Source organism: Larus michahellis, chromosome 7, assembly GCF_964199755.1.
Source record: "Larus michahellis chromosome 7, bLarMic1.1, whole genome shotgun sequence".
NCBI lineage: Eukaryota > Metazoa > Chordata > Aves > Charadriiformes > Laridae > Larus > Larus michahellis.
In genome coordinates this window covers 44,005,946-44,017,699 of record NC_133902.1, presented here as the reverse complement: position 1 = coordinate 44,017,699, position 11,754 = coordinate 44,005,946, and the positions used below count along the sequence as shown (strand labels likewise).

The 11,754-nt window shown below is 54.0% G+C and overlaps 1 protein-coding gene across 1 annotated transcript in view; it reads left to right on the top strand.

Moving 5' to 3' along the window:
- Positions 1–991: 991 nt before the first annotated feature.
- Positions 992–11,754, top strand: part of IGFBP2 (insulin like growth factor binding protein 2) — a 65,420-nt gene continuing 54,657 nt past the window's right edge. The window contains exon 1 of the mRNA XM_074594567.1: positions 992–1,532. Coding sequence (XP_074450668.1) covers positions 1,130–1,532 — 403 coding nt within the window. The 5' untranslated portion in view covers positions 992–1,129. The remainder of the gene's footprint in view (positions 1,533–11,754) is intronic.

Genomic DNA, 11,754 nt, shown 5'->3' with positions numbered 1-11,754 from the left:
TACAAATAAAAAAAATCAGTCACCTCTATGTAATACCCCCTACACTTAATATCCTCTGGGTAGCCCGTGACAGCTGGGCAATAGGGAAAGGAGTGTGGTAGGGTGTGAAATGGGGATTTCACACCAAAACCCCAAAGCCTGGAGAGCTCTGCCTCTGCACCCCGGCTTGTACTCCGGCTTTCGGGCACCCCCGCGGGGCAGTGCTGCAGAGGAGGGACTGAGCCCGTTGCGCGAGGCTTTGGTCTGGGGGTGTAAAAGCTCCCCTCTGGGGAGACAGCCTGGAGATGCGGGCAGCCCTATGGGCATGGAGCCCTTCTTCTACAGAACGGCTCACCCGACCTTGGGGTCCTGTCCCTGTGGAGGCAGGGTGGCTCCCAGGCCCAGCGTTCGGGGGCTGGATGGTGGGACTGTCCCTGAGCCCAGGTTTTGCCCTCTTGTCTCCATGATGGGACCTGTCCTGAAACGTGGCTGCTGCCACCTGGCCTGGAACCTCTAGGTCAGCGGGGTAAGGGTGAGCCCCCGCCTGCCCCCCAGCCTTCTTCTCGCCCAGAAGAAGGTTGCAGAGATCACCCAGCACTGGCTGTCCCTGCAGGGCAGAACCCCAACCCTCATGTGGGGTAGGATCTCCATCCCTCCCTGCACCAGGTGTCTCCGGCAGGCCCCGATTACCTCCGCGTTTGTCCCTGCTCTGCCCAGCGGGGCATCCCCCGGCCTCCTTGCGAGCCAGACCCCCATCCCCGGTGGGGCAGACCCTGACCTCCACTGCGGCAAACCCTCTCCCCGTGTCGGTCCCGGACCCCCCCGTTTCCCCTTTGGGCCATCCCCAACCTCCTCTGGGGCCTCCCCCGACGCCCTGTGGGGCTGACCCCCTCTCCCCTTTGGGGCAGCCCCGACCCCCGCGGGGGTGGGAGGTGGGGGGGGGGGGGGGGGGGGGGGGCGGGCGCGGGGGCGGCTCTAGGACCCGGCGGCGCCGCGGCGCGCCCGGCCCCGCTCCGCTCCTTCTCCGCGCCGCTCCGCTCCTCTCCGCGCCGCTCCTCTCCCCTCCGCGCCCCGCCGCGCCGCCCGGGGAGGGGAGGGGGCCGAGCTGCCGGGTCCACCTGCCGGCCCCGCCGCCCCCGTCAGTCCCGCCATGGCGCTCGGCGGGGTCGGTCGCGGCGGCGCGGCGCGGGCCGCCTGGCCGCGGCTGCTGGTGGCGGCGGCGGCGGCGGCGCTGGCGCTGGCGGGGCCGGCGCTGCCCGAGGTGCTGTTCCGCTGCCCGCCCTGCACGGCGGAGCGCCTGGCCGCCTGCCCCCCGGCCGCCCGCCCGCCCTGCCCGGAGCTGGTGCGGGAGCCGGGCTGCGGCTGCTGCCCGGTGTGCGCCCGCCTGGAGGCCGAGGCGTGCGGCGTCTACACCCCGCGCTGCGCCGCCGGCTTGCGCTGCTACCCCGACCCCGGCGCCGAGCTGCCGCTCCAAGCCCTGGTGCAGGGACAGGGCACCTGCGCCCGCCGCCGCGACACGGCCGAGTACGGCGCCAGCGCAGAGCGCCCCGCAGGTGAGCAGCGCCCGGCACCGCGCAGCCCGCACCGGCCGCCGCGGGGAACCGCGCACCCGGCGCCCCGCGCAGCGGCAGCGGGCCGCCGGCGACCTGGTGATGAGGACGGGGCACCGTGCGCTGGGCACCGGGCAGCGCGCGCTGGGGACCGTGCACCGGGCGTGGGGGGGCTCGGGGGACCGCGCACCGGGGACCGAGCCGTGGGGACCGTGCATTGTGCCCTGCGCACCGGGCGGGGGGCACCGGGCAATGGAGACCGAGCCCCGGGGACTGTGCATTGTGTCCTGAGCACCGGGGACCGAGCCCTGGGGACCGTGTGTTGTGCACTGCGCACCGGGCGTGGGGCACCGGGGACGGAGCGCCGGGCGCTGGATACCGTGCACCAGAGGGGCTTGGGGGCAGCGAGCGATGGGGTAGCGGGGCACCAGCACGTCCAGGGGGCAAAGAGGTCCTAAAGGGTGGCCCAGAGAGGATCCTCCCGGGGCAGAGGGACCCCTCGGGAGGGCAGGGAAGGGGCATCCCTGCGGGAAAGGAGAGAGTCCAGGGAGGGACAAAGCGGGCAGGAATGAGAGAGGTGCTGGAGTTGAGGAAGGAGTGTGACTGCATCCCTGGGGGTGTGGGGGAAAGGGGGTATCTGGGGGTGCAGCTAAACCGGGGGTTAGAGAGCGAGGTTTCCTTGGCACAGAGCAGGAACCCCAGGGTCGGGTTGTAATGAGCGGGGGGGGGGGGGGGGGGGGGGGGCGGGGGCAAGGATGCAGGGACTGCCCCGGGTGCAGGGGGTAGGTTGGTGTCTTCTAGAGATGAGAACCCATGGGTGAAGTCTGGGGAGATGCAGCTGAGGGGGAGTCCTTCGGGGAGCAGAGGGAGGTGGAAGTGCAGATTTGGGTTTGATCGGGGAGTAAAAGCACCCCGGAGAGTGATGGGCGCCCCACAGATACTGGGAGAGGAGGTGTGGGAGGACCATATGATATGCTGCCTGGTGGGAAGGGGTTGGCTGTGGGGCTGCGGGGGCCCTGCTGTGTGTGGACTCCATTCCCTATGGCCACCGTCCCAGCAGAGCCCACCTTGGAGCTGGGGTGGCCTCTGCCATGGGGACCCTGGTCCCCTCTGCCTCCCATGGTCCAGGCACTGGGTGCCAGGAGGAAGAGGAGCATCCCCTGAGGGCAGAGCCCCGAGGATGCCGACAGGCTCTTGACCTGTTGCTGCGATTGCTGTGGGAGCGAGCGCTCCTGGGGATGCTGATGCAACAGAGCTTGGTTTTATTAATGCCTCCTCTCTCTTGCGATCAGCATCCCTCTGTGGGATGTTGAAAATTGCCGAATTGGGTCTGGGAGTAGAAACCAGCACTTTCTCCTTTGAACTCACCCCTCCTTGATTTCTGCCTCCTTGCTGGTTTTACTCCCCTGGCTAAGACCGGGGCTCTGACCCTGTTTGCATAACTAGTTCAGCAGCACGACTTTGAATTCCCTCCCTTCCCTCTTGTTGAGGCTTTATTTAAAAGGGAGTGCAGCCGGGGACCTGCACATGCTGCTCCGCTCAAAGGGGGAGAAATGGAGGGAGGGGGATGGAGAAAAACCTGCAGCGGGGAAAACTTCTGTGCGTTGCAAGCTGCTGCTTCCGTGCACCCAGGCTGCGATGGCTGCGACTGCTGCGGTCCCCACGCCTGTCCCCACTCCTGTCCCCACTCCTGTCCCCCCCTCCTTTGCCCTGCTGCGAAGGGCTGTAGAGAGCCGGGAGTCTGGAGAACACGTTGATGTGAAATCTTGCTTGACTACAGAATATGAGTGTCAAGGGAGTGAATTTTACACTCTCCAGAAGAAACCAAGGGCATTGAGATTTAAAGAATCTGGGGCTGACTTCCAGGCTTATGCTTTTACAAGAAACTGGGCGGGGGGAAGAAAGCATTGCAGTGATGGGTTGAGAGGTGATTTTCTGAGTTAATGCTGCTTTTTTTTTTTTGCTTTTACGGACTTTATTTCAGATTTTTTATGTTACTTCACTGGGTATTTTGCTTGATTTTATTATCCTTATTCCTTTATAATGGATGTGATTTATTTCACTGTTATCTCCATGCGTAATACACACACGTAAACATCACAGTTTAAGAACACTTCAATGTATGTGGTGCTTTGTAATGTCCATAGGGGTTGAATAATAAAAATACTGGCACATCCTTAACCAGCGTGATGTGAAACATGCAGTTGGAATATTCACAGTCGAGCATGTCTTGGCAGAGGCAGCTTGGACATCCAGAAAAGGGTTTGCTCTCTTCAGATTACAAAACTTTTAACAGGTTGTTGTAGCCATTAGAAAAAAAAACACAAACAAAACCCAACAATAAAACCAAACCCCCAAACAAAAACAAGACCCGAGTCTGGCAGCTTCACTTGATACTCTTCTGTTCAGCCTCACATGGTCGGTCGCTTCCCTCTGCAGCGTGCCTGCAAAACGTATAACAAAACCTATACGAGGAAGAGTGTGCTTTTTGTTTAAAGCAGTGACAGGGAAGAGCCGGGAGTGGAATTCCCTTTCAAATGCTGATGTCAAGCCAGTTTCAAGAGTGCCCTGAGAGCAGGTTTTTGCCTGCAAAAGGCAGGTGTTGAGGCTTTTTTTTTTTTTTTTTAAATGTGCTTAAAGGTATTTGCCCTTTTTCCCCTTTCCAGCTTGAAAAGGTTCCTTTGGCTGATTCAGGGCTGGAATGCAGAGCTCGTGCTATTCCTAAATTAAGAGGTTGGCAAGTTTTTTTGTCCCTGATGAGAGGCAGAACGATTGCCCAAATGAAACAAGAAATAAAACTCTGCAAATTCTCCTGCTGTGGCTCCAGCATTGTTTAGTCTTCCACTTAGGTCTGCAAAGCCAATCCTGAAATGGTTGTAGGCGGAAAGTAACATAAACCACCATGTAGCTAGGAAGCAGAGGATGTTGCTCATTGCACAAGAGGCTTTGGGTATTTTGAAGATGTTGGGAATGTTGGAACAAAATAGCAGCAGTCTGTGGAAATCAGGCTGAGAACTTCTACCCCACCCCCCCGGGGGAGGCGAGTGCATGAACTCCCACCGACGAGACGGAGGCTCGGCACCTCCAGGGATCAGCGCCTCTGGAATAGTTTCGATGCCACGGGACCACGCTGTTTTACAGTTTATTTCAGGTCACCGTGTCACAAACTTTACGTACTGCTGAGTGGAACCGCCTGAGCTGGGGACAGAGGGTTGTTACTGCGCGCGTGATGCTGCCGGAGGGTTCGTGCCAGTCTTGAGTGTGTTTATTCTTCCAGCGCCTCAGCGAGATCGGCATGTTGTTTTGCAGGTGGGCTAAACGATGTGCCCGAAATCCTCCAGGACACGGGGAGCAGAGCGGGGACTGTCTGAACGTCATGTTAGCAGTCTGCGTCTTTGCAGATCAGTCCCCGATAGCCATCTTCTCTCCAAGCAGGTCTAGGACCAAATGGGTCCCGGAGACACAATATGCTTTGAGAGGCATATCTGGTAGCGTTGGGGTCTCTCAGCCTCGCCAGTCTCAGCCGGAGGGTGAGGATGCTGCCTTCTGCTTTGGAGTCAGGGGCTTGCGTGGTCTTGGCCAGCTCTCAGCTGCAATGTCCCTCTCCCTTCCTTCTGCTGGGTTTAGCTCTCACCTTGTGTTGGAGGAGGCTGGCTCAGGAGCTAATCCTGCAGAAAGCCAGCCCCAGGAAACAAGCCAATGGTTTTCTGTCAGATCACTGACCTGAACTGGCTCAAGGTGCAGCAGGGTGCCAGTGCTGCTCCAAGGTGGGAACTTGTGCTCGGAGATGGAGTAGGGCAGATCTTAGTGATGTCAGCAAATGTCCTAAATTGTCTTGCCCAAGTTATGAGAATCCCTGAAGAACAATCTGTTTTCTCCTAATGGAGACAAGGTCCTAGGAATAAAACTTGTTCCACTCTGAAAAAAAGGGCTCTTGAGCCACTGTTCAAAGCTGACCAGTTAAGGGATTTTTTTTCCCTTTTATCAGAGCAATTCAGTTGGGTTTGTAGTATTGTTTTATTTTGTTGTTGAGATATTTGTACTAATTCAGCGGGATCTGCCTCAGAACCCACTGCTGGCTATTGAGTCCTGCTTTGGAATCTCACTGCTTTATTAAAACAAATGTGGTTTTTTTAGTCCACGCCAGTGCAAAGTAACCTTTCCAAATGGAAAGAGAGCTGTGCAAAGAATGTGGCCTCAGGCAAACTTGAACTTGCAGGGCTGGGGTTGCCTCATTCACCTGGTCAGGGTCTCCACTTTGAACTCCCACGATACCAAACCAGCGTCAAAATAGTTAACTGTTAACAACGCGGCTCGTTTTAGCATCCAACTAAAATCCTTATTTGGGTAGCCCCAAATGCCACACATCCTTCCTTATGGGTCAAATGTCAAAACCTCCATTTCCCCTTGGCAGGCAGCTGCTAAAAGACAGCTTAATGTATTGCTCCAAAACACAGAAGACTCTGGGGTTGGAGGTAGCATAATATAGGAGGAATTTTAACAGCAACTTGAAAACCATGCCAGTTATGCTATGAGCGCATTTTTCACCTCCACAGAATTGCCAGGAAGACTTCTGCTTTTCTCCTCCTTTTATAAGCAAATGAAGCGTCCATCACGAACTGCATGTGCGTGTGTGTGTCTGTCCTTCCGCCCCCACAACTTCTGAGCCCGTCAGTCAAGTTGGCCAGATCTAGCGCAGCAGTGGAGGTCCTGAAGGCACTCTGTTGCTAAAAAGTGGGCGAGGGGTAGAGGAGAGCCACGCTACGAGTGTCCCCCTGGTCCCATGTTAGATGCCTCTTGAGACAGAAGCACATGAGCGAGGGGGAGATTAGCTACAAGTGCTGCAACCAGGCGTTCAGCCTGGCTTATGCAAGCTTGGACATTGCTAGACACCAGAGAAGCCAACCGCAAGAACCAAATCCACAGGAGCGTGTTAATATGTCCACAGCCACTACAGCAGCTCTGCCCAGGCTAAACCGAATGTCGGCAGAGCTCCTTGCTGTGGAAGACATTATTAAAATTGAAATACAATTAATAACAGCTCTAAGGATGATATGTGAATGAAAAAAAAAAAATCCCACACAGCTCATCTCTCCTTGCTGCCTCTGGGGCTTTTCCAGTAGGTGGACCAGGTCTCCAAGTTACTTCATAGCAACTGTGTCTGGTCAAGAGCTAACCTGGTCAGGCCCAGGGCTGGCTGTCATCTTTAAGTATTAAGACAGTAAATAACACCTTGTGGAGCAGCTTCTTGAAAATAATGCTACCCCCTGCCCCACTTTCACTTGAGTTTGCTCTAGGAGGGGTGATGATGGTGTGAAAATGGTGGTTTGGAGGGAAGGGGAAGCCTGAGAAGATTTAAAGGCTCTGGCCCAAAGGAGAAATGTGTTTTCATGCTGTCCCTTGGCAAATGATCTGTTTCCTTCTTGCCCTTTGCAGTTGTTTCCTTTCCTCTGGGTTTCAGGCTCATACTCGCTGAGCATGGTATTTGTCAAGGGAACAGCAAGAAGCCCCGTCTGTGAGAAAGTCCATGTCGTTTGTTTTATCCACATCCAGGAATTGAGCCGAGATAAACAATTCAGGAGGCAAAACAGTGAAAACTGGAATGTGAGAGGTGTGTTTGTGTATGGCTCCGTACTAGACCTGGCTGCAATATTAGCTGGGGATAATTTATCTGCCCCATGAGTGGCTGTTGCTGTTACCCACAAACACGACTGGATTTGTGAAGACAGGGTTTCATCCCAGTGGCCAGCAATACTCCTGTACCTGTTTTTCCTGGTCCTGTGTTCAGCACTGGGGACCTGGGAGGAACAGCAGTTTCCTTGGTGGATTTTTTTGCGTTTGTGCTTGGATTCCAGCTTTCTGAGCATGGTCGCAGCTGCCTTCCTTGCTGGGGCTCAGATTCCTTCAGGGAAGGTCTTTTGCTTTAGGCAGACAGAGTAAGAGGAAGGCCAAGGTAAAATGTAGAGATGCTTTTAAAGCATTTCTGTTACAGGAGGAGGGCTGAGCTTGGTGGTGTATGAATTCCTGGTTTCTTTCCTTGAATCAGGGTGAAATACGTAACTTTGATCCACTGGCCGCTTAGCAGACCCCTTCCGAATCAGAGGGATGCAAACCCCTTGTCATGGCATGCGCTTCCACTATCGCTTCCACCCATCTTCCCCCCAGCTCTTCCTCGGGGAGGTGCTGCCTAAATTGGTGCGTGTGTGACCACTTTTGAGGGTGTCCTTTAGCAGCACATATTGAACGCATTGGGCTTGGCTTTCCAACATGTCCTTGCTGACTATTTGCGTCTGCCAGAAGAGGCAGGTTTGTCCTCAGTGGAAGAGCGAGTTGCGTTAGGTGTCCCTTTGCTGTGTGACATGCGGCAAGATGCTACTTCATAGGTGCCGAGCATACTATGGGATTCGGAGGCTAACCGTGGTGCGTGCTCCTGGTGGGGACTCAGGAGAGAAGGAAAAATCCTTGCTGGGTGTCCTAACGTGTTGTGCAGCTTATTCTTGGCTGCCTTTCATCCCTGCTGAGCTGATCTTGTGACAGTCGTGCCCCATTCCCTCCCTGTCCTTGTGCACATCCTCATGGTCCATCATACACGTCTTGGTCCTTGCCTGGAACCTCGGGTGAGCCATGATGGGGAGTTAACCCAACCAAATCTTCACTTTTCTGGAAGGATGAGTTTTCTGCCATCTTAGCAGATTGCAGATTCAGTCTTACTATTATTTCCAGAAAGACAAACTACCTTCAGCAGATTCAGTCTCTGACTGAAACATCCTTGCCCACCTTCAGCAGTCACTGCCAGCAAGCTCAGAGGTGTTTCTCATTCGCAAACTGGCCAAGTGTGACCTCATTAAATGTGCGCGTTGACATATAATTATGAGTGAACGTGATGTGGTGGTGATCCTGGGCAAAGGCTTAAGAGAAAGGGGTTAGCGCACAGTTATCAGAGCTTTGCTGCAGCCCAGCATTTGACAGCTTGTTGTAACTGCAATATTGATTGTCTTCTGTTCGGTGTTTTGCCCCACACGTAATTTAGCCAGATACCAGTGGGAAGATAAAGTCTCTCGCTGCATCAGCTTACGGCAGAAATAAATTGTTTTAGAAAGGAAAGGGTCACTAATCATGTGCCTTTCTTACGGACTGGAATACTGGGAAACATCAGGTCACTTTTATAAGCCTTAAACTATCCTTTGACATTGTGGCTTTTATTCTGAAGAAAGCAGCACTGTGCCTCTTGGCTGGTAAGGGAACAAGTTCACTGCCTGGTGCTCTCTGTAGTCAAAGATCCCATTAATTCTGCCGGCCGCGAGGAACGATTTCTTGGTATTTCATTCTGGACTGTAATTGAGAGTGACACAAAGCGCTGGTGGGAATTGGACCGTGTTGAAATCCCTGCTTTTCCTTACAATTTTCTGCAGATAAAACAGCTCAGGTGGGATGAGGGGGTTCCTAATGCTCTGCCCTTGGAATTAATAATGTCTCCGACACCTCACTAACTGGAGGTGAGATGAAAGAGGGGCTTTTGTGCCTCCTCGCAGCTTGTCCTTGTAGCCAGGTGATGCAGGATACATACAGTGGTGACATGCTGTTGAAGTCACTAGCGTGGCATTGTCTGTGGGAGAGTCCTGTAGTCCTATAATGTTGGGAAAATTCATGAAGCCTTGCCTGGTATTTCTGCTGGAGTTCACAGCAAGATTTCCCTGTAAGATCTTCCTTTTCAGACTTCAGCCAGGGCAGTCTGTTCTCAGCTCTTCCGGCTAGTCGTAGAAGATCCAATCCATGCTAATGGACTTCTCTTGGCTATGTGGGGAGGTTGTCTGATAACCTTCACATGTTGTCCTCTTGCTGTTTTAAGTTAAAAGTAGAAAAGGGTGGGCACCTAATGTCCATGTCCCAGGAGTGTTTGCTCTTCAGTCTGTTGAAGGTGTTTTTGTGCTTTTGGGTGTCCTCCAAGACATTTTTCATACCTCCAAAGATCAGGTGTGTTTTCCCTTAGTGTGGCCTGTTTCCTGTAGGGTCTGGAGTGCCCTATATTTTAGAAGTCCCAAATTCTGCCCTCAAGGGGAGCAGGACAGATCCTGAGCAGCCCCAGTGAAGGCAGAAGAGCAGAAGCAGTGAAGCTTGCCAGAATCTGACCTTTTTTTTGTATCTGGGAAGTTGCTCGGGGGTCATTTTCTGTTTGAATCCAGGAGGTTTTGTCTGTGGCACTCGGCACGCCGTTTGGCTGCGGGCTGAGCCGGGGGAGATGCAGGTTTTGGGACCGGCACGATGGCAGCCCTCCCACACAGCCCATGTGGAAACGCTCGTCTCCCGTTGCTTTCAGCGGGCGAGCGGCTTGCCTCCATCTGCTGCTGTTTCATCTGGCACTTCAAAAGCAAGCAGAAATGGGGAGAGGAACTCAGGTTTAGCGAAGAGGAATGGCATGAGGAGGAAGAGCAGGAGGGGTGGCCGACGTGGGGCTTCACCGTCCTGCACCATTGGAGCCCGGGGCTGGTGCTGGGGCTCTGCCCTGGCAGGGACGTGGAGCTACTGAGGCTGTGGATAATCTGGGGTGCCTGGCTTGGGGGCTCCCCAAGGTGCCTGGTTTGTGTCCTCTGGGTCCTGACCACCGTGAGAGTTTGGTGTGGGGGTTGTAGGGTCAGGGTGGTTGGCCACCATGGTGTTCCGGTTTGCAGTGAGGCTACCCCAGCAACCCCAGGGCTTTCCGTGGCTGTTTTCTGTTCCTCCTGGTCCTCCTCGCTCAACCTGCAGTGCCTTTGCTAAAACCAAATTCCAGTTACACTGGTGAATTGTCTTGCTTCTTGGGGACACTTGTCACAGATGTTGCAATCCACCCTCCACACGGTAGCTAGTTTGCTCTTCTAGGTTTGCAGCTGAACCAGCGCAAGGAAAATGCTGAGTGATAATACTATGGTGAGTCTTATCACTGCTTTCTGAAGGTTGGAAGATCTGCTCCAGGCTCCATCCCAGGCTCTGGCAAGGCATTTCTTAGTCCAACTGGTCAAGGACAAAGTTCCTGTGGCGGAACCTCTCCCTATCTGCACTACTGGGCTCCAACAGCCATTCTTTTTCCAGCACAGTACCCACCACTAACCAAGGGCCGTGAGTTTGATACAATCCCTGATGTGTAGAGGGCACTTTCCATTCTTCTGAACGTCATATAAACCAGATTGATATAATGGCAGGACAATCACTGTAGCACCATCTTGATCTGACTGTGATGTGAATGGACAGGTAAACCATCTGCCATGGTGGAAACTGGGATGAGAAGGCCTAAAGCAATGGGTGGCCATGTTAGGGGACCTTTTCCTTTGGCCATGGTGAACAGTGCTGCCTCCATGGATTGTGCAGAGGTGTATTTTGGGAGGATTTTGTTTAGACTGTTAGAAATCCAGGTTGTTACAGATGGTCCATTACACAGGACATTTGGGGCAGAAGGTCTGGATTGCTGGTGGTGTTCAGGGAATATGCCCATTCCTGGGACTGGATCGTGAGACAGCACTAGAGGTACTATTTTGAAGGTAACTTTCTATCCCATCACTGAATTTAAAAAGCTGTCCAGAATTGGGGGAGAAAAACGAGACTATGGCAAAATGGTGCCTTCTTACACAATAGGTCGTCTCCCTGTGGGTATTCTGAGTAATTTTTTTGTTGTTGATTTTAGTGACTAAAATAAGTTTATTCCATGCTTTTTTCCCCTGCCAGGCCCTGCAGACCCTGTCACCCCCAGCTCTCAGGCAGAGAGACAGATTCCATTAATTCTTGTGCATTATTGAGGGATTTCGGTCAATGAGATTCTTGCCTGGAATTTCTCTGTGGAGGAGCCCAGCTTCCCACTGCCTGCAGATGGGATCCGAAAAGCTCAGCCTCCTAGCACACCCAGCTGGGTGGTGGGAATACAACTTCTGATGTCTCCAGGACAAATTCAGACAAATTTAGGGCACCTGTCACTGAGAGCATCGCCAAGGCTGGGCAGGTGAAAACAGTTGGTCTGCAGGGCTTGGAATAATGCTGAAATGCCTGATTTGGGCTGATTTTGGAGGTCTAGACCTCTGTGCGCATGACTGGGGCATGCTTGTTCTGGGGGCACTGGGAGGAATTTGGCATGGAGCCCTCTGAGGCAACTTTCTTGTTTAGTAAAACTGGGGCTATGGGAGGCGGTGTGAGGAAATAACAACATCCACTTTGGTTTCTGCAGTCCCTGTCCCGGGGGCTGGTCGGGTGTTGCAGG